At 46.6% G+C, this 23,575-nt stretch overlaps 1 protein-coding gene across 3 annotated transcripts in view; it reads right to left on the minus strand.

The window, feature by feature from the left end:
- Positions 1 to 23,575, minus strand: part of fras1 (Fraser extracellular matrix complex subunit 1) — a 232,789-nt gene that overhangs the window by 76,248 nt on the left and 132,966 nt on the right. For all 3 annotated transcript variants that reach the window (XM_070555614.1, XM_015960219.3, XM_054730402.2), the window contains 6 exons: positions 19,151 to 19,436; positions 18,118 to 18,202; positions 15,759 to 16,082; positions 5,667 to 5,826; positions 4,607 to 4,785; positions 3,487 to 3,603 (listed from right to left, as the gene is read on the minus strand). In XM_070555614.1, coding sequence (XP_070411715.1) covers positions 3,487 to 3,603; positions 4,607 to 4,785; positions 5,667 to 5,826; positions 15,759 to 16,082; positions 18,118 to 18,202; positions 19,151 to 19,436 — 1,151 coding nt within the window. The remainder of the gene's footprint in view (positions 1 to 3,486; positions 3,604 to 4,606; positions 4,786 to 5,666; positions 5,827 to 15,758; positions 16,083 to 18,117; positions 18,203 to 19,150; positions 19,437 to 23,575) is intronic.

Consider the following 23,575-nt stretch of genomic DNA (forward strand, 5'->3'; position numbering starts at 1 on the left):
CCACCCACCCATCCATCCATCCACCCCCCCCACCCATTTACTCATCCATCCATCCATCCATCCACCCACCCATCCATCCATCCACTCATACACCCATCCATCCATCCATCCACTCATACACCCATCCATCCACCCACCCACCCACTCATCCAACCATCCACTCATCCATCCACCCACCCATCCATCCATCCACCCCCACCCATTTACTCATCCTTCCATCCACCCACCCACCCATCCATCCACTCATCCATCCATCCAACCATCCACCCACCCACTCATCCACCCACCCACTCATCCATCCATCCATCCATCTGTCCATCTGTCCATCCACTCATCCATCCATCCATCCATCCAACTATCCATCCACTCATTCATCCATCCATCCACTCATCCACTCATCCATCCATCCATCCATCCATCCACCCATCCATCCAACTATCGATCCACTCATCCATCCATCCATCCATCCATCCGTCCATCTGTCCATCCACTCATCCACCCATCCATCCATCCATCCACTCATACACCCATCCATCCATCCACCCACCCACCCACCCACTCATCCAACCATCCACTCATCCATCCACCCACCCATCCATCCATCCACCCCCACCCATTTACTCATCCTTCCATCCACCCACCCACCCATCCATCCACTCATCCACCCACCCACCCACCCACTCATCCATCCATCCATCCATCTGTCCATCTGTCCATCCACTCACCCATCCATCCATCCAACTATCCATCCACTCATCCACCCACCCACCCACTCATCCACTCATCCATCCATCCATCCACCCATCCATCCAACTATCGATCCACTCATCCATCCATCCATCCATCCATCCACTCATCCACCCAACATCCATCCACTCATCCACCCATCCACTCATCCATCCATCCATCCATCCATCCACTCATCCATTCAACCATCGATCCACTCATCCATCAACCCATCCATCCACTCACCCAACCACTCATCCATCCACTCATCCATCCATCTATCCATCCATCCACTCATCCATCCATTCATCCATCCATCCTGTTACATGCAGTGCCCCTTTTCGGCCACAAGATGGCCTCAATGGCTTCTGCCTCGACTCTCTCCCAGTGCCCAGCTGTGGGTAATTTGACAATCACCTGAGCAGCTGGTAAAAGTTGCCCTCTTGCCCTCATTCAGCGAGAAGGTGCATGGAAGTGTGGACACGGAGGTGTTCACCCTTTTCTCTTCTCCTCGTGGTACCCTTGTGTTTAACTTCGTTCGCTGGCATTCTCTAGATTCGGATTGACTTTTGGATTGACCTTAGACCGGCCCTTGACTTCGATTTTGGCTTTGACCGAGCGTCACTGCTTTTCAGGACGACTCTTGTGTGTTATTTAGAATTATAAATAAGAATATTTCAGTTAATTATTTTCCCTCTTTCCAGCCCTTTTGGCTCGGCTCCTTTTGTTAGACGTTTTTACCATCTGTGAACTCCTGCCTTTAGATTTGTTTAATAAATTATTTTCTTTTGGACACTTACACTTTGTTATTATTCCTCCCACACACACACTTTATTGCTCCCTCTACCACCTCATCACTCCTAGCGAGCTGAGGGACGAAATACATCCACTCATCCATCCATTCATCCACCATCCATCCATCCATCCATCCATCGTCAGATCGCGGGGGCAGCAGCCTAAGCAGAGAGGCCCAGACTTCCCTCTCCCCCGCCACTTGGGCCAGCTCTTCTGGCGGAATCCCAAGGCGTTCCCTGGCCAGCTGAGAGACATAGTCCCTCCAGCGTGTCCTGGGTCTCTTTAGGTCTCCTCTTGGTTGGACGTGCCCAGAAAACCTCACTAGGGAGGCGTCCAGGAGGCATCCTAACCAGATGCCCGAGCCATCCTCTCGATGTGGAGGAGCAGCGGGTCTATTCCGAGCCCCTCCCGGATGACGGAGCTTCTCACCCTACCCGTGAGGGAGAGCCTGGACACTAGGGCTTTTAGGAAAATATTCTATTGAGATTTGACCTTGATCCTTAGGCCACCAAATCAGACACCATAGCTACGTTTTAGAAGTCCTGTCCATAAAAGGTCCAAGGGGACTGGTACCCGATTCATTCCCCGTACCCCCCACAGGGCCCCCCGAGGGAAGTAGTCAAACGCCTTCTCCAAATCCACAATACTCATGTAGGTTGGTTGGGCGAACTTCCACTCACCCTCCAGGACCCCACCAAAGCCTGCTGCACGCTGGAAGCATTAGCAGCGTGAAAACGAAACTGAACATCTCTGCTTCAAACAGAATCCATTCGAGTTTGTGGGGCGATTCAAGCCAGCTGCAATGCAGCAACTTTCAAGCCCGTCCTGGAAGCAGCACGCTGCGCTGCTAAAGATGGGATCAGATTCTATTTTTGCCACAAGTCGCTTCTGGGATGGGATGATTTCCACAGTTAACATAGGTCTAGACAGGAAATCACACACTATTTCAGTGTAAAATCCCCAGTGATTTTCAAAATAAAAGTCCATTGCAGTGATGCAGCTTCATATCCATGTAGATTACGTCAATACAAGTGACCCAACGGCTTCTTTACTCCCAGCATGGTTCCAGAAGTGAAGCAGTGTGTTTTTCATGGCTTCAATCCTGGCAGTGGAAAGGAACAACACCATATGACATCAAACTCGATTTCCTTCTTTTGGGTTTACTGGCGAATGCCATAAACTCAAGGGATTTTGTGATCTTGCGAGTCGAGCGAGGAGCACTATGGGGAAGGTTCCTTACTTTGTTCTCATAGACTAAATTAATGCCTTTCAGGTCAGGTGACTGACTAAGCAGTTTCTTTTTCTGAATTTCAGGTCCAAAGATGAGAACTTCAGTCTTTTCTTGATTTAGAAGCATAAAGTTTAGAGTCATCCAGTTTTTCCAAGATTCTTATCTGAGGCCATGAGAATATCATTTGTAACTTTCACTAATGCAGTTCCAGTGCTGTGATACTCTCTAAAACCAGACTGAAATTCCTCAAACAGAGCATTAGTGTTTAAATGCTCACATACTTGGATGGCCACTATTTTCTCCAGGACTTTGGATAAAAATGGAAGGTTAGATATTGGTCTATAATTCATTGGGTCATCTGGATCCAGAGAAGGCTTCTTAAGTGAAGGTTTGATTACAGCAACCTTAAAATCTTGTGGTACATACCCATTTACTAAGGATAGATTGATTATATCTAGAATGGGGGCAGTAACCAAAGGAAATGCATCTTTAAATAATTTGTTTGGGATTGGATCTAAAAAGCAAGTTGAAGGTTTAGACGAAGCTAATATTTTGATAACTCTGAAAACTCAACTGGATCAAAACGGTTCAAACACAGATGAGGTTCTACAGTTACCTCTGATGCTGCCTCACTTAATGAGGAAGAAAAATCGCATTAGGGAGGATGCTAAAGATTTTGTTTCTAATAGAATTAATTTTATTTAATCAGGACGCAGTGTTCGGTTGTTACTCACTGCGATCTGCAGGTCACAGTCAGGAGCCAGCTGAGGGAATCCTGGGATCTGAGGGAGAACTCCGATGGTGAACATCTGAGCATCACTTTGTAGGACCGGTGAGACGTCCGAAGAAACCTGGAGACAAAAAAACACCAAAAGCACATTTATGGGTTTATTTTCCTTTGAGTGGATGAGCTCCAGCCTGCGAGGCAGCACTAAATAAGCGGCAACCTGAAAATTACAAGAATGACGAATGAAACTGACAGTCCAGAGCCGTAAATGTTCATAAATAACCTGTTGAATTATTTTACTTGTGTGACAGAATCAGTTACTTAAGAAAACTTTGCTTTAGCGCTGTTTGATAATGTGAACACTCAGAGGACTTTTGGGGTTAAAAATACTGACAGCAGCTTCGGTTCACTTGGAGTCCTACAGCAGGATGACGTGCCCTTTCAGTCTGGTTTCCGTCCTTATTATTCAGCTGCAACCCGCTTGGAGGACAGGAGTTTGAGAATGTGTGGTCCGCGGTGTCAGTCACAAGTAAAGCAGCAGCATGAAGCGAGGAGCCAGCGCCAACAATCACACGTAATGTGCTGTCATGGGAGTCGGCGCAGAGTCAGCGGGATTTCCTGAAGGCGGCGCTGCTGCAGTAAATCCCTGATTATGCTGCAGATTTGGCTCAACATTAATGTCAGCCTGGTGTTTCTACAGAAGCTTTAAAAGCCCATAAATTCAACAGAGAAATTGAAACATTTTGGTTTACAAGTGCAACTCCCTGATTAGGACCTCAGATGTGGACAGCTATTTCCTCAGTGTGGCGTTCAAAGACGTCGGGATAAACGAGCTCTGACTGCGTGGGACTAAAGTTCATCACAGCAACATGTTCCAGCTGGATTGCACGGACTCTGGCTATTTACTGACAGCAACACTTCATTATTATTTATTATTATTGAACCTTTTAGAGCAAATAAAGAAGACAGAACGTTAAAACATTGTAACTAACCCAACCCTAACCCTCGGAAGTCTTCAGCATTCCTGTGTCCCGCCCATGGGACTAAACACATTACACTCATGGTGCAGGTCACGTACCCACGCCCGTACTGGACCGCCACATAAACACGCTAGAATCAGCTCTGACCTGGAACAGGAAGGAGTCGCCATCGGAGCCCACGCCAAAGTGACGGTACCAGACTGTGCCGTCGTACACATCCTGCTGGGTGAAAGACGTTGTGGACGTGAATACTCCATCCTCGGGTAGGGAGGAACTCCACCCTTCAGGCGGCCCGTCGGCAGGCATGGAGATGAGAACCACCTCCCCTAGACAGACAGGAGCAGGAACCGATCAGAATTAGAGTGTGAAGACGTTAAGAGCTGACTCAGAGCCAGCTCAGGGTTCAGGCAGGTTGTTGTTGTGTGTAAAGTTCATTATTAGAGCCAATTACTTCTAAAATATTCACTATTAAACGTGGAATTGGCCTTCTGTAACACTATATACAATGTTTACTAGAGTTGTTTGACTATGTGGTAAAAACATAGATATGAAACCTTTTTATCTTCATGGAAAAACGATCATTGGTGTGACTTTTGTGCTCTGACTGCGGTTGGAGCTGGATCTCCTTTTTCAGCTGACTTTGTGAGAGTCACCAAAACTTTGGCGGGATCCATTTTTCAAGTGTTCGGCTAACGGGAGTTCTGAATATAAATGAGAAGATCCGCTATTTCCCCATTTGAGGTCATGCGTGCCAATTCAGGTTTCTTGTTTCCAGAATCAAACGTTCAAACTGACGGTAAACGGCCTGTTTACCCCCAAGGCGCTTTACAACAAAATCAGTCATTCATCCATTCACATGCTGATGAGCTATGACGTAGCCACAGATGCACTGGGGCACGCTGACAGAGGCGAGGCTGCCGAACAACGGTCCCACCCAACACCATCAGCAGGCGAGGCAAGCGTCTTGCCCAAGGACACACCGACAGCGACAGACTGAGTGGGGATCAAACCGACAACCTTCCGACTACAGGGCGAGCACTTAACTCTTGCGCCACCGTCACCCCCCAGTCAACAATTTAAAGACAAAAAGGTTTTGATTATTATGGTTCTTTGAGGTAGTATGGCTTCAGAAGACCGAAGCGGTACAGGAACCAGAGACTGGTGTCGGCGCTAAAAGTATTTTTATTAAAAATAAAACTCATTTTACCATATTTAGGTTTCCCGTCTGACGTGAGGATGGTGTAGATGACATCATCAGCTCCGACTCCCTTGTAGTCAGTCTGTAGATACTTCTTGTCAAGCCGCACCATCCCGCCCTCCCTCACCCAGGTCATGGGTAAGGTCACCAGGTGGGGAGAGTCCTGAGCCTGAAAAACATCAACAACAACAAACATCTGATCCAAACTGACATTTGCTTTCAACACGCCGGCGCCGTGGAACGACGCACACAATCTTATTCCTGCAGCTTTTTGCACTCCGACTTCTTTTTTAGTCGGGCACATTTTCCAGGAGCTTTTCAGCCAATCAGCAACATTGTCATCTGAACACAGAGCTGGAGTCAGCTCTCTGGACCAGAAATACAAAAACACAATAGCCTCGAAGCTCAGTCTGTGAACTGACAGAAAACCAGACAATCAGGCGTATTTTTGCAGCGCCGTATTGATCCGTTCCTCTCCTGGAGCACACATGAGGGCTGCTGTGGAGAGCAGAGATGGCTGCTGATTCGCTGCCGCTCAAGCCTACTTCAGCAGAAACCTCCTGCTGTCGAGGAGGTTAAAGCCGAGACCATTTACTCTGATTGTCACCCCGCTGTCTGAATAAAAACCGTATGGCTTTTTCTGAGTTTTTCGAGTCTGAAAAGAAAGAAAGAAAGCATCTTTTATATAAGCGCCTCCCAAAATAAAAACCACGAGGAGCTTCACAAAAACAAAGAATTTAAATACTAAAGATCTCAAAGAATGGTTAAAATTGTGTTTAAATGAGGAAAAAAAATTGTGATTAAAACAATGTAAGGAAAGGCAGAGAAGAAATCAACAGGAGAGAGGGAAACTTGTTTACTGAAACGAGTTTCTGGCTGCCTTCTTACACAACCAGCAGCATCCTTCCCCACACGGTCCACGATCTGCACATCCAGGCCCAGCGAGGTCTCCTGGTTGTGTGAGGACACTAAAACCATCGTCACATCTCGGCGGCCTTTTAGAAAACTCCCCATTGTTTTCTGAAGTGATGTTTGTAAATGACTTCTGTCTTCATCTTTTGGACAAACACACTCAGCTCTTTACTGAGGGAGATAACTGGAGCGTGGAGGTGACATATCTGCTTGGATATGTGTGTGTGTGGGACCGAGTGTGTGTTTTTGGTATGAGCTGGATTTGCTGATAACAACCATCTGTGGTACTGCTGTCTGCAGCCTGCCTGATCCAAATCACACCCTTTCCACAACACAACACAAAGAAAGAACATTCGTCAGCGTGGCAGGCTGTTAACTCGGAGCATGGCATCGTCTGGGAGATAATACTCTCAGGATGAACTCCAACTCTCTCAAGCAGCCAGAAGCTCGACGCTAAGCGGGGCAGGTTGGACTAAATAGATGTTTCTGCTCGATAATACAATCTAATGAGCTTTTCCACGTGAGATCAGTGGAGCCTCATTAGATAAACAAGCTCATCTGCTTCAAGCAGGTGCAAAAGTCATGAAAAGCTTGTGCAAATTTCTCTCACTTTGATTCTGGGAGTGAAAGAAAAGCAAATGAGCTCAAAGTGTCTAAAGGGACTATAAGTAAGTTTGACAGCCAAAACATGTATAGAAGTAATAAATGTCTTCTTCATACATTCTCCTGCAATGCCCTGGTCTTGGAGAATGAGCCCTGGCATTTTTACGAGAAAGTGCAGCTGCAGAGACAGAGGCACATTATTTTTATTAATTTCCTGTGTTCTTCAGTCCTCCGGGCCACCCACCCACCCACACACACACACACACACACACACACACACACACACACACACACACACACACACACACACACACACACACACACACACACACACACACACACACACACACACACACACACACACGGGACTGTCTCAGCTGTTATTTTCGTTAAGGAGTGTGCACGTACAGCATGCGCGCCTCATGCACGAGCCTACTATTGAAGCTGCCGTTAGGCTTTTGGCCTGAGGGGGCAGTCGCGAGCATAAAGATTCAAAAGTCCGAAAAGTCCCTTTAAGTGGTGGAGCAGAAATGAGGAAGAGAAGGTGGAAAACAGGAAGAAGCTCGATAAGACACGTGTGAAGCTGTTTCATTTATCAGAATGACTTATCAGTTACTAACAGCCTGTTAGGAGATAAATCGTAGCCTGGCCTCTAAAGGGCCAACAGAAAGACTAAATAAACAATGACATATTCTGCCTAAACCTGATCATTTAGCGACAAACAAAACTTCCCCATTCTTTAGCCCATTATTAAGCTGAGACCTGTTTGGTATCATTCGACTTTAGGCCATTCCTACAAACAGAAATGTTAAAGCTGCTGCGAGTGTCTGATTAGGGCTAGGGTGCACAGAAATGAAAATTCTTGACTGAAACTGAAAATGGAAAATGAGGAAACCAAGGCTGAAAACCCAAACACAGAAAGAAATGACATCAATAATTATAACCGGAGCATTGGGGCGACTGTAAAACTAAGCCTTTCAGTGTTTAACCAGCCACGGCTGCACATGTGGTCCTCAATAAGTTATTCCTTTACACCAGAAGATAGCGAGATGTGGAACTTCAATCTGAGCGACACTTGTGGGCGTTTCTACTGAAACTTGTTGAGTTGGAACACTGAACTGTTGTGTGGAGCCTGTACACACTAAGAGAATGAACGGCGCCGTCTTCCATTCCCGGTACGTTCTGTGCAGCAGAAAACTGCGTTTCTGCTCCGCACTTCAGACCGGAGGATTACAATCCCAGTGATGTGACGGGAGCTCAACATGCCTCCTATCCTCCAGAGCCCTGTGGTTACAGCCAAGATCAGTGTCGAAACCAGGTCAGGGAGGTCAGCTGAGCTCCAAAAGATGATGCTGAGCTTTTAAAAATCCCTAGCGGACTCGACGCTTCATAAGAAAACCGTTCTGCTCCTGTCGCTAGACGCAGAAAAAGCTTTCGATAGGGTCAAGTGGTCATACTTATTTGCAGTCCTAGAAAAATTTAACCTTGGAGAAAAATTTATCGGATGGATTAAAAATGAGTATAATTGCCCACAAGCCCAAATCTGCATAAACGGCTCCCTCACCGGCAAATTAGATTTATTCAGAGGATGTCGGCAAGGTTGCCCACTTTCTCCATTTTTATTCAGTCTAGCTATTCAACCTTAGGACTGAATCCAGAGCTTTTGGCTGCAGCTAAATGTACAGGTAGCAATGACTTTTATTCTGAAGGGCTTCTGGACCAGTGTGCCAGGTCTCTTTCAGTTAGCTGCTAGATAAGCTAAGCTAGTGAAGATGAAGTCAGAAGACCTTGAGGACTCCTAAAAGCTGCTGAATGAAATGACAACTCCATTGCTCTCTGGTATTTTAACTACACAAATCCATACTTCAGCTTCACAATAAACATTTCTCGACCTCGGCCACTGAATCCACGTAGAAATAAAAACATTACAGATGAGCCTTTAGAGGGTTTCTGCGAGCAGAGTTGAAGCTGGACATGCTGCTTTTGGCTTCAGTCCACAGAAGCAGAAATAAATGACTGCTGAGATGGATCTCATCCATAAAACATCAGCTGGCTGCCAGCCCGGTCGCTCGCGCTGTCGCAATGGCATCTCTTGCCATTCCACGCTCCCACTGGGGAGGGGTGAACAGGATAATTTCATGGTTTCTCCGAAGGAAAACCAAATCTGTTGTGGCCACGCATTTTAATTTCATCTGAAATAAATGTTTCTGAATGAGCAGAACTCAGACAGGACAACTATTTGGGAGTGTTATTTTATCATTAAAACCTTTTAGTTAGAAGAAACACTAACAAATGCAGACGGAAACGCTGTGGCTTGTCAAAATAAGAGCACTGACCTGCCGCTCTGCACTGGATGGTCTAACACAGGTCTCAGACTACGGCCCTCATGCCAAATCCTGCCCTGGTCTATTTATATTTGGCCCACAGATTGTATCTCACAGTGTCTGTTTCTTAATCCTGGTCCTCAGGGCCCACCGTCCTGCATGTACTGGCCCGCTGGCCCATTTAGATCAATAGAGGAGTCCCAGTGCAACAAAATTACAGTTTCAGAACAACCCACCCAGGACTTGACATAAGACAAGACACAACATAACAGAATCAGGCCGAATCGTGGGCATGTGCATACCTCACACTCCCATATGCGGATAGAAAAGGGTTAGAGCAGTGGTTCCCAAACTTATTTAGCCACGCACCCCCTTCTATGACCCGACCATGTTGACGCACCTCCCAGCCCCCACATTAGGGCATGGATATATATATATATATATATATATATATATATATAAAAATATATGATCGACCTTTTTCCCCATCACTTTCATTTTTTAAATAGTAATTAATAAACATTCGATACCATTACAATTTCCTTTGATTTAATTTTAAATAAATATTTAGAGTGCCCAGGTAGCACATAAACAATGCAATTTAACGGTTTTCTTAAAGTAGGAACGTTTAACCTGTGCGGCCAGAGCGCTCTCCTTCCTTCTGCTCTGCGTAAACCTGAGCTGGTCACCTACTTGTGTGTAATCAAATGTCTATAGGGGAAAAGATGGAAAAGATATTTTGCCTCAGACCGACTTATTGCTGTTTTATGGTGTGGCTGAATCTGCGATCCGCTGCCACGCGGACCGGAATAACAAATGCTGCAGTAACATGAGTTCAGGTTCGGAGTCACTGGCTGGAGCAGACCCGACTTTAATACGTCATCCCAAAATAGAAGCTAATATCTTAATTTGACCTTGAATGAAAAATGTTATAAAACCTCTTAAAAGTTTTTATCACGGAGGAGGCAGCGCTCATTTTTGTCTTCAGTCTGATGGCGCGCTGGAGTTTGCGCAGCGTGCGCTCTTATTGAATCTGTGTGTTTGTGTGTGTGTGTGTGCGCGCGCGCGGCACAGCTCCATGAGTCGCTCAAGTCACCGCGTCTTGTTATTGGCGCTATTTAAACCAATGTTGTAAAGTTACTTCTGCCCAGCCCAGATGTGCTCACATGTGCACCCGTGAGCCGTGGTTCCGCTGGAACGCGTCTGACCTCTGACAGACGCACTCTGAACTTCAGATCTTCAGCGCGCTGTTAATAGCCTGAATGGGAATCATTTTTTATTTATTTTGTTACATCCACAATGTTCTGTGTGTGAGGTTTACAATGTCAGAACACCTGCATGAGACAGGTGTTAATTACAATCTGCCAGAATGACTCACCACCTTCAGATTCCTCCAACATCGGTAAAAATGATCAAATACGGAACATATCGGCGTGCGCAGGCCAGAGTGCTGAAGCTCGGCGCATTATTATTATGAAGCTAGGGCACATGTGGAGGACACACACGCACGCACGCGCAAAAATATACTTTTCAATTACATTTATCGGGCCCACTTACTTTTTCTTAGGCCCGCCCACAAATGAGCTTCTGGCTATGCAAATGGTGACATATGACAGACTTCTCTGAGCTCCGCAGCCATTACACTTTTCACCTTGCGCACCCCCTAGCGGCACCCCGAGGGTGCGCGCACCACACTTTGGGAATCCCTGGGTTAGAGGGTAAAAAAAAAAAACCTTCAACATATACAGGTGCTGGCCAGTAAATTAGAATATCATCAAAAGGTTGAAAATATTTCAGTAATTCCATTCAAAACGTGAAACTTGTACATTATATTCATGCAATGCACACAGACCAATGTATTTCCAATGTTCATTACGTTTAATTTTGATATTTATAGGTGACAACCAATGAAAACATCAAATCTGGTATCTCAGAAAATTAGAATATTCTAAAGGCCAATGAAAAAATGTTTGTTTCTCTAATGTTGGCCAACTGAAAAGAATGAACATGAAAAGAATGTGCATGTATAGCACTCAATACTTAGTCGGGGCTCCTTTTGCCTCAATAACTGCAGTAATGCGGCGTGGCATGGACTCGATCAGTCTGTGGCACTGCTCAGGTGTTATGAGAGCCCAGGTTGCTCTGATAGTCGTCTTCAGCTCCTCTGCATTGTTGGGTCTAGCGTATTGCATCCTCCGCTTCACAATACCCCATAGATTTTCTATGGGGTTAAGGTCAGGCGAGTTTGCTGGCCAATCAAGGACAGGGATACCATGGTCCTTGAACCAGGTGCTGGTGGTTTTGGCACTGTGTGCAGGTGCCAAGTCCTGTTGAAAGGTGAAGTCTGCATCCCCATAAAGTTGGTCAGCAGCAGGAAGCATGAAGTGCTCTAAAACTTCCTGGTAGACGGCTGCATTGACCCTGGACCTCAGGAAACAGCGTGGGCCAACACCGGCAGATGACATGGCACCCCACACCATCACTGACGGTGGAAACTTTACACTGGACCTCATGCAACGTGGATTCTGTGCTTCTCCGCTCTTCCTCCAGACTCTGGGTCCTTGATTTCCAAAGGAAATGCAGAACTTGCTTTCATCAGAAAACATAACTTTGGACCACTCAGCATCAGTCCAGTCCTTTTTGTCCTTGGCCCAGGCGAGACGCTTCTTGCGCTGTTTCATGTTCAAGAGTGGCTTGACACACGGAATGCGACACCTGAATCCCATGTCTTTCATGAGTCTCCTCGTGGTGGTTCTTGAAGCGCTGACTCCAGCTGCAGTCCACTCTTTGTGGATCTCCCCCACATTTTTGAATGGGTTTGTCGTCACAATTCTCTGCAGGGTGCGGTTATCCCTAGAGCTTGTACACTTTTTTCTACCACATTTTTTCCGTCCCTTCGCCTGTCTGTTAATGTGCTTGGACACAGAGCTCTGCGAACAGCCAGCTTCTTTAGCAATCACCTTTTGTGTCTTGCCCTCCTTGTGCAAGGTGTCAATGATTGTCTTTTGGACAGCTGTTAAGTCAGAAGTCTTCCCCATGATTGTGGTGCCTTCAAAACAAGACTGAGGGACCTTTTAAAGGCCTTTGCAGGTGTTTTGAGTAAATCAGCTGATTAGAGTGGCAGCAGGTGTCTTCTATATTCAGCCTTTTCAGAATATTCTAATTTTTTGAGATACCAAATTTGGAGTTTTCATTAGTTGTCACTTATGAATATCAAATTTAAATGTAATGAACATTGGAAATACATTGGTCTGTGTGCATTGCATGAATATAATGTACAAGTTTCACGTTTTGAATGGAATTACTGAAATATTTTCAACCTTTTGATGATATTCTAATTTACTGGCCAGCACCTGTAAGCACAGAAACTTTAGAGTTCACAGACATGACACTCCGATAGGTAGGTGCAAGGTGAGGCTGGGAACCTGTTTCTCCCAAGGTGCTTTTATAGGACACACCATGCCGGCATATCGGCGTAATATTACCGCAATGCAGGGTTTCCCTTACATAGGCGTAGCCGTGGCGGGCCGCCACGGCTGAAATCCCACCGCCACGCCTACAAGATCCCAAGTTTTTTTTTTTTGGGATCCTGTTTCCCCAGCGAGAGCAGCCATGTACGGTGCTCAATCACTGTCGCCACAGGTGGGACGGAGATCTTGGGAGGAGCGCAGAGCACATTGACTCCTGCAGGTTGATGACCTCGCCGGGCTGAAGTCCACCAAGGGGTTGGGGTCAGGTTTTCACAGCATCTGTCTGCATTCTTTCGTGGGGGTTTGTTGTTAGCATCTTGAAGGCTGCTATGGCGTCAGATTCGGATAACTAGACTTTGTTTGGGTCAGGCTGAGATAATTTTCTCTCTGCCTTCAGTCTTTAAACTGATCATTCAAGTCCTGCAGTGAAGCCAATTTGGTTTTTAAACTTGTCCATATCGCCCGGTGACACTCTTCGAGATGACACCCATTTTGCGCACTAATACCGGTATCGCAGCTAGAACATTGTCCAGCTTACGATTAACCTCGAGTAGCGTCCCAGCGGCGGGCAAAACAGGAAACGAATCTAGTAGCGGACGGACATTGTTCCGGGTCTTCTGTTTTTGGTGGAGATGTTGGTGAAGGCGGAGAAGAGGGCAAACTAGAGGAAAAACAGGCAGATTCCTCCTCAATTTACAAACTCCTGGGCATGCAACAAGTGGGCGTGGTGCGTCGACTACCGGATCTGACGTCGACGAATTTTTAGAATCGAGCCGTCAACGTCACAGAGGCTTCGCTACAGCCCTACTTATATAGGAAACATTTTTCTGATTGGCTTAATGACCTGACCTGTATTGGAATGTTTACTGTGTGAAGGTCCTTGAGACGACTCTGGTCCTGATTGAGATATACGTGTATATATATATATATATATATATATATATATATATATATATATATATATATATATATATATATATGTATGTGTGTGTGTGTCCCATTATATTGAGAAATAATTATTAAAACAGAGTTTTTCAGTGAACCACATCTTTAATCCCAGATTTAAGTGTAGGTTTTTTCTTTAAAGGCCACAAACTCTGAATGTTTTAAAAACTTACGATCAACCCTAACCCTCTTCCCATGCAGAGCCAAGATGTTCCTTGTCCTTACGCTGCAGAATTGATCAGGAACACAAATTCTCTTCCATTTCTGATGTGGAACAGAGCCATCGTGACTTTTCCGAGGCTCTGAGTGTTCTCCCCATGACAGGCCTTGAACCGACGCTGAGTGTCCTGCTTCCTATTCAGCCTCAGACTCCATCCAGAGAAAGTCGATCCATCAGAGGATCATTACAGCACGATTACACCTCGGCTTTAGAGCTCAGTCCTCAGACTTTCAGGGAGTTTTTTTGTTCCCGACTCAGCCTGGCATGGACTGCTGCTGCTAGGCTATGGGGGTGGTGCTCTGGAGTCACTGAAGATGTTCTGTTAAAATTCCCACAGCTAAAACCCTTGGTGGTGTTATTGTTGCTGTTAAAGAGCTGCAGGTTTCAGGGTTTTACGGTTGTTCTGATCCGGTTTTATATTCTTATGTACTAAAGTACCTTCCCCATGTGGATGCTGCTGCAGTGAGCTACATGTATATAAGACAGCTTGGTCCAACTAAGAGGCTTTAATTAGACGCTGGATATCAAGAACAGCCATAAGACTCTAGTGCACCCGTCTCATGTTTACTAAACACTCTGCTAGCTGAAACCAGGCGCTAACCAGACATCACCACCATCCGTCTGAGAGTTACTCAGCAGAGCATCAAACAACGAGGATGAAGCAGAACAGAGAGGGCCTGAACACACAAACACACACCGAGGACATCCCATCACCCCGTCAATCCCGCTTCGACTAATGCATGACAGCCTGCAGCATCAGGGGATTTTACAGTAGCCCACTACTGCTGTGTGTGTGTGTGTGTGTGTGTGTGTGTGTGTGTGTGTGTGTGCGTGACGTAATTGATTTACAGATGAGGACTTAAGCCTGCAGCGCACCATCTGTACACATCCAGACCAACAGAGCTGCTGAGGAGCTACAGCGGGTCTGAAATAAAATTTGGGGCTAAAACCTAAAACGTTTGTGACATCTTCAGGATTAGCCGCGGCGACCGGCGACGCCTCCAGGAAGCGACATGGACGAAGCCAGCATGGCGACTTGTAGAAGAAGTAACCATCTTTTCTAGAGCGCCTCTCAAGATAAAAACCACGAGGCGCTTCGCAAAAACAAAAATTTTAAATATAAAAAAGAATTTAGAGAATGATTAAAAATGTGTTTTAAATGAGCAAAAATAGACAATTGAGATTAAAAATGTAAAGAAAGAGAGAGAGTGAATAGGAGAGAGGGAAATCAATGGAGCAGGTGGGGAGAGCAGAACCAGGAGAGGGTGGAGAAGGTCACACCAAAGCCTGAACAGGTGAGTCTTCAGCTGCTTTTTGAAGGAGACCACTGCGTCCACTGATCTCACAGCTTTGTTCTTAACGGCTAAATGATTAATAAATGTGGAGTTAAAACGTTAAACATGAGCTCTGACTGGATTTACATCTTTGTTGTGTTTAATCTTCATTTGCAGCGTCTGATCCCCTGATGTCAGCATTATTAATAATATAATTATACATCAGCTTTAGTCTGGGTTGGGGTTATGTTGATGCCCTTATGAGAGTAAACAAACAGACTTTTTAAGGACCCGCGGATAACCTGTAAAACCTCCGCCCAGACTCAGTGGCCCCGCCCCCATGTCCTTCATACCTTGTGAGTGATGTGGATCTGCAGCAGGACGTTCTGGTAGCTGTGGCCGTCGTTGACCTGCAGCACCAAGCTGTCCTCTGTCCCCTCGGAGACGTCGTGGACGTACTGGATCTGCTCCTGCGAAAGCTCCTCCAGCTTGAATCTACTCAGACCACGGTCGCCATGGAGACGGGTCAGCCGGCCATGGCGGGGTGGTTCGAGCACCATGATGAAGACGTCAGCGGGGTTGTCGAGGTCGTCAATGTGCAGGACAGATTTGGTGATGGTTGCCAGGAGTCTGGGGCTGTCTAAGGTCAGCGGCGCGAGGGTCACGACCCTCGGAGGCTGGAAACGACACAGGATGAAAGGCTGAGGGAGGCTTGGTTATGAGACACTTTGGAAACATTCTAGTAAATGGTGCATGTGTGTGTGTGTTTGTGTGTGTTGGTGTGTGTGTGTGTGTTGGTGTGGCAAATTCTGATTGGCCAAATCTCATAACATTGTGGTTTATTACAGCAAGAATTACTTCCTGATTAATTCAGTTTCCAGCTGACCAAATCGGGAAAGAAGCCTTTTTGAAGCAAACTCCTTTGACCTTAAGTCAAAACCTTTCTGCGACTCTGCAAGTGATTACAGACACAACAGCTCTTTTCAGAGCTACTTCACACCTAACCTGCAGACCCCGGGTTGCATCTCATGGCCGGGGAAGCCCAAATCAGAGGAAGCTACTAATCTCTGAGTATCGTGGTTTCGACGTCCGGTGACCTCACCACTGACCGCAAACCTCCGGACCGCCGGGAGAAACTCATACCAGAGGATTGTAAGCCTGCATACTGGGGTCTGATGAGGTTTTTATCAATAAGTAACTCTCTAGTATAGAAGAAACAACAAATTCTTTTACACCAGATTTCACAAATTCTCTCAGATAAAAAGAACGGTTGCTACAACATCTAGCTTCCACCACACCACATCTCATTATTTATATATTGTCATATAAATTATTAGTTTAGGAAAAATAATTAAATTCATTTTAAAACTACATACTGACTCTGTATGAATTAATACGAAGTGTGTTTATGGTCCCTGAAGAAGCAAAGAACCCTAGAATCTTCTGGTTAAACATTCAAAGATCAGTCAGGTTGATATTTCATATTTATATGGAATCATCACATCTTATTGGTCATAATTAAACTGTAGTGTGATCATTAATCACGCTACATCGTTGATAAATGCTTCGTGTCTCTAATCCTCCCTGTTGCAGTGAAGCCTAATGTATACGTCTCTGTCAGCTCCACGAGGGACGGACAGACGGAGACGTTTTGTCCTCGTACGTCTCCGTCTCCCGGGGAGTGTTGCGCAGCAATTCCCTGCCAGGACACCAGAGGGCGTAGCGCTGCTCTGTGGTAACCTGTCATGTATCCGGTCCAAGAGAGGGTGTTCATATTGTGTTTTTTGTATTTAAGAGACTTTTTAACACGGATAAATTTGTCCCTCATCCTCCTCCACCTCTTCATGCGCTCGCCACCTCTAAACCCATGTTTCTGTCATTTCCGTCCACAAATAAAACGCTAGCTACGTATCTTTTCACTCCTCCAGACAAGGGGGAATAAAACGTTCATATTGTAGTTTTTCTGCGAGGGATTCTTCAAGCTGCTCCCCGTCTGCCTATAGATATCTTTGGCTATCTTTCTCTTATTGAGGGCATGATGGCGGAGCTGTAGATGATAGCGGCTTCCTGACCAATCACAGGCTTGCTTTCTCTGTCTTGATGGACATATGTTTAGAAAAGAGAGTTTGACTCCGTCCGTCCTAGCAAGGGCTCTCCAGCAGGCCCACCAGGATGGATAATGGCATTGTGTGCGTCGGAGAAGTAGAAATGAGGCTATGGGGCTTAAACCACCACTCAGGAAGAGCTTGGAGTAGAGTCGCTGCTCCTTCTTATTAAAGGAGTCAGCTGATTAGGTCGCCTACCTCACTCCCTTCAGGAGATTTTCCTGGAAGGAGACCACAATGCAGAGCCGGAGCTCGCCGGAGGGGCTATTGGGTCTGGAGAGGCCAGGAGAGCCCTCAGAAGGAGCTGAGGTGAGCGTTAAGAGCAAAAGGCTGAACTGCAGCAACATCATCATTAATGCAGATGAAGATCCTAACTGCCTCTCCATCACTCCTCACCTCCACCTTCCTCCAGTTTAAAAACCAGGAAGAATGACAACACGAGGGTGATCTGGACGTCTTCATGGCACTGATGAAAGCTCCACCTCCACCAAAACTAAAACTATTCACCAAACTTGCTACAGCTGCCAGCTCCATGTGGTTTGGAGGGGAAGTGGAGAACTCCTCTAGAGTTTCCATCAACCCGGAAGTGAAGAAAGTGACTGTTTACCTGCATGGACACAGCCTGAACCGGAACCTTTGCTGGTTGAGAGAACAGCTGGGGGTCTGCAACACGCAGTGAGAACTCTCCGGCCCTGCACAGAGGAGGAGACAGAATTAGCGAGAGAACAGCGCCAGACCGGAGTGGTCAAACCGTTCTGACTGAAGGCGACACGCCGTTTAACACACACACACACACACCTCTCAAAATCATCAAAGGCCTAATACCCACAACCCCCTGGGGTGGAGGCTGGAACCAGACAAGCAGGTTGGGAGGAAGTAAAACACTGCAGGTGGACACCTGTTGTCTGAAGCTCACCTGTCCTCCAGCTCGTTTCCACTTCCTGAAACAGGAGCGCCAGAGAACAGCTCAGGAGGTGTTCCCAGTAGACCACCGAGTGGACCAGATGCACGAAGCCTGGTTTAGAGCAGCTTGTGGGCCTTCTGCAGCCCGGCATGTCACACATTCATATGTTCTGAACTCTAGCTTCTGTAGTTCAGTGTTACTAATAGCACACACGTGTAATAATGAGCACGCCTCAGGCGTGAAGAAGAGGCCAGAGTAGACAGGCGCTTGTCTGCAGCTCTGCAGGAACATCTACCACTCCTGCTGCAACACGGAGCTGTAATCGGAGCTGGTTTGGGCCCAGCTGCATCAGAATCAACTGTTTGTTGGATTTCTGTCAGAAGAACGAAAGCCTCCACACTCCCTTTGATCCTCGGTGCTGAAACACGCCTTCCCATCAGAACCAGGTCAACAGAAGTGGGATGAAATGCAAAGCCGGCGTGATTAAACAGACACGTCTGAATCGATGTCCGATCCCTCCGTGGGTTTACCGACGCGGATTAAAAACCAGGAAAGAACTAATCAGACTAACAGGAGTAGAAACCCCGCTGATGATCCCCACAGCATCAAACCAGATCCCAGGCTCTGACCCGACCTGAACCAGGACTCAGTACCTGAACAAGTGGAAGCTTGCATCATCGGTTGTAGTTTCTGTTGGTAAACTAAGACAAACAGCATCTCTGGGCTAAAGCTCTACCTGCTTTTGTCGTTCAGGTGGGTGAAGTGGACCCGGCTCAGTTTCAGCTCGGCCCACGTGAAGCTGTCTCCACTGCCGAGTTCCTGCCAGCCCTCCCCGTCTCCTGCGTCCGGCGTCAACAGGAACAGACGTCCGTTGTTCGGAACGTGGACGAGCTGGAAGACGAGTCGCTCGGACGCTCCGTCTGGGTCCCTCACCTGAAGCAGGGGGGGCTGCAGCGGGGCAGAACCACCCAGAGGAACCAGCAGGGAGCCATGGATGTGGAGGACCGGAGCGTGGGTGTTCACTGCAGAAGAATAAAGGTTTATTCTTCATGTTTTCCTGCTACAGAGGTGCTGTAGCTTTAACAAAGACCCGCCAGCGCTCATTAATACATCAGAAGAAGCGCTGAGTGCAGCAGAAAGGGACAGCACAGGTTCTGATGAAGCTCATCATAAATCACTCAACAAGAAGGAAACCTGGATCCTAATTACCATCATTAAAACATTTAACCCATGTAATTACAGCCGGAGCATTAGGGAGGGACTGGGAAGGCAGATTTCTCCGGAAGTGGCTGAACTTCCAAAAGATCAGCTCATCCTAACCCTCTAACGGAGCCAGCAGGCACCAACATGTTTGGACCGGTAGACTTCACAATTTCATTTTTCCCTTTTTGTTGTGATGGGAAAGGTTTCCTTTGGCTCTGGAATTAGGTTAAGCCTTCAGGCAAACACTAGAATGACTGCACAGGACCGCCGCATTTACCTCAGAGGGAGAGAAACTGTTCCCCTGTAGGTCACAGGGTTAGGGTTAGATCTCATGAAGGCTTTCACGGCCACGGCTCTCCGGGGGAACCCACCATTTCAAAATACCAGGAGTTCAATTCAATTCAATTCAATTCAAATTCAATAAAAAAAAAACTTTAATCATCCCCGAGGGGCAATTGTTTCAATAAAGAAGAATTGGTACTGTGTTCATTCGCAACAAGAGTCGCACTACCGTTAGATAATAGATGAAGAGGGGATTACATGAGGAGAATTGGGGGAGGGAAAAAAAGGCCGAGCAGAGTTACACCCAGCACTTCTACTATGCAAAAAAAAAAACACCTCAACATATAAGCACGAACGTCACAGTTCACAACATGAGACCTGGTAAGGGGGGGGGGGGGGGCTGGGACCCTGGTTTCCTCAGCGGGAGCAGCCCGTGTGGCGCTCGGCCAACTGAATCCACAGGTGGGTGGGAGGTCATGGGAAAGCACAGAGCACATTGAGTGCCTCCATTTTGATGACCTCGCTGCAGAGACCACAATCTGAAGGCGGGGGGGTGGGGGGGGGGTGGGGGGGGTTGGTAGGGTTTTCACAGCATCTCTCTGCATTCCTTCCATCGTGGGGGTTGTTGCAACTCCAAGGCTGCTTATGGCGTCAGATTGGATAACAGGACTTTGTTTGGGTCAGGCAGAGATAATTTTCCTCTCTGCCTTAAAGTCTGTATTGATCATTCAAGTCCTCCAGTGAAGCCAATTCGGGTGATTAAAAAAAATCTTATCAATCGCGTTGAATGACCATTTAATTAAATCCATTTCTGAAAAATAGTGATTTCCTGAGGAAATGCAGAGAAGCGCTCTGTAGGCAGACGGGACAAAGAGCCTTGGGGAAAAAGATAAGGGAGCAAAAAGGGAAGCGTCTGTGCTCTGTGAGTGCCAGGAGTTCTCCGTCGCTCTGCAGACTACGGGTTTTCCTGGTATTCCTGAGGACCGGCTAACAGGAACCTCAAAGCCTCAGCAGGATGTTTGTGTGTTTACGCGGCAGACGCTTTCATCCAAAGCGACGTACAATACCCGGAGGAAACCCACGCATGCACAGGGAGAACATGCAACTCCACGCAGAAAGGCAGCGGCTGGGTTTTGAACCTGCAACTTTCTGGCTGCGAGGCCACCATGCAGCCCACCTGGGCCCACGCAGCAGTAGCCTGGTTGTTAAGAAATAATCGTAACCACAGTTGGATGTAGAGTCTGTGACATCACACAGCAACAAAACCTCTGTGGTCTAGTGGCAATTGTTTAAAGTTCGGTGGTTCAAGGCTAAACTTTGCTATTTTCCCCCACAACGCACTACAGAGGCCCAGCAGGGACAAAAGCATGAGAAAGGAAAATGGCGAGGCAGGTTGCTGCTTACGCCACTAGAAGTCCCTGAATCCCAGTCAGTAATAAAACCGGAAAACCAGCCGTTCCACAACAGAAACGAGCTTCTGTGTGTGAGAGAGCTCAGAAGTTCGCCTCCGAGACAAAACAACGCACTCGTACTCATCAAACTGATGTTCTTTAGAAAAATACCAAGTTCAATCACTGAAACAAGAAATAACACATATTTTAACCCAACAACAACAATAACTGGTCCAACGTTCATCCATGGGTTCTCAGCTCTCAGGAAATGAAAAACTTTATCTCCATAAAAGCAAACCCAGTCCAACTGCAGCATTTTCTGCACAAGCTGCAAATTTCACGGCGTAATAAAAAAGAGAATCATGAAGGCGTTAATTCCCACGCCGCAGAAGCGAATCCTGTAACTTCTGGAGCTGATTTAGTCAAGACGCATCAGGAATTCAAAGCTTCCCATCCACATTAACATTTAACAACAGTTATCCTCTCCGGACCCAATCATGGGAGTTTTACTGTTTGTGTAGCCGCCGAAAGCTTTGGTTAACCTTCCCGTTGCCTAGCAACAAGCCGTGTGGACTAAACCGTGACGTCTTCTGGTCATTTGGGTTATTTATGAGCTCAGCTTCAAATGCTGATGAGCTCTAACGCTGAGGTCGTGTGAGACACGGACTGGTGATGGTTTCAAACCCACTTTTGAAGATGGACGCTTGGGTCAGGAGTTCAAATCAGACTCGTCGTTTCTGGTCTTTATGTGGAAAAGTCTGAGATGAGGAGGACTGTGTGTGTGTGTGTGTGTGTGTGTGTGTGTGTGCGCGTGTGTGTGTGTGTGTGTGTGTGTGTGTGTGTGTGTGTGTGTGTGTGTGTGTGTGTGTGTGTGTGTGTGTGTTAGGAGCTGCTGCATCTGAGGTCAGGATTTATACAAGCTAACGAGGTCGGGAGCGTGTGAAGAGCAGAAATGTATTTCATCTTCTCTCCTCTGACTAATAACACGTAGACTTGCGTTGCTGGGCTCTTCTGAAACACAGAAAGAAGGAGTTGTTCTTTACCTTGCCTACTAACGTTTCAGCTACTTCCTGTAGTCATCCTCAGAGCTGTGACCGCGTTTATCTCCGTTAGGGTACGGGCAGCAGAGGGCCGCACCGTCTCCTCGTCGATGGCACAGTCCCGTGTGTGATGTAATGTGTAGACCCCATCGTCTCTTCTGCTTGTTTCTCTCTCACACTCTTCTATGTTCACCTGTTCGTGTGCTGAGTTGGCGTGCGGTTGCTCCAGTGTATGTTTTATGCCATAATAGCAACAGTGAAAAAACAGGGTATGATGGGATCTCCGTTAGATCATACATGGGACTGTGTCATCGACGAGGAGGGGCACCGCCCTCTGCTGCCTGCAGATAAACAGAGAAGGAAGTGACATCACCAACAGTAGCCACATTTACATGGACACAATTAATCCAATTGAACGTCCAATCAGATAAAAAATTCTGCACGTAAACACGTCAATCGGAATGTTCTGATCCGATTCGGTCTGATTGGAATGAATGTTACACACACACACACACACACACACACACACACACACACACACACACACACACACACACACACACACACACACACACACACACACACACACACACACACACACACTGGGCTGGGCTCAGATGAGTCAGGTATGTAAGGAAATGCCATCGGGGGAGCCATCTGCCCCAACAGTAGCAGATTCACGGCAGCAGCCAGGGCACCGACACAGGGCGCCCAGAGGAGGGAGGGCGAGGGCCCCCACCTACACACAGGCACTACCTGGAGAACACCAAGGCTGCTGCCCCAACCACCGGCCCTGAGGCAGAGGGCTCCTACAGAAGAAACGCTGTAAAGTATTAGAATAGGTAGAAGAATAAAATAACGAGGTAATAGAAAGACAGATAAATGGTGATCAGTATAATTGTAGAAATAGTAAAATATAAAACATAATTATAAAAAAGTAAATCCTCACTAAAAAAGTGAGTCTTAAGCCTGCTCTTAAGTTAGCAGAACAAATTAAAGAGCAACTCTACTTTCTGTGTTTTCAAAGAACCAAGAACTGCACCGAATGAATGTACAGAAGATGTTTCATTAGATGTAGATCCACTTAATAAATAATCATGTGAAGACTCTGGTTAGGACAGCTGATCCCAGTTTTGACCAGTTTAACTCAAAGAACCAAAAAAAAAAAAACTAAGTTTTGACTCTGAAAGTTAAAATCTATAGTTTCATAAACAAATCATTTATTTCACTGTGAGAAATAAAGAA

This window comes from Nothobranchius furzeri, chromosome 10, assembly GCF_043380555.1.
Source record: "Nothobranchius furzeri strain GRZ-AD chromosome 10, NfurGRZ-RIMD1, whole genome shotgun sequence".
NCBI lineage: Eukaryota > Metazoa > Chordata > Actinopteri > Cyprinodontiformes > Nothobranchiidae > Nothobranchius > Nothobranchius furzeri.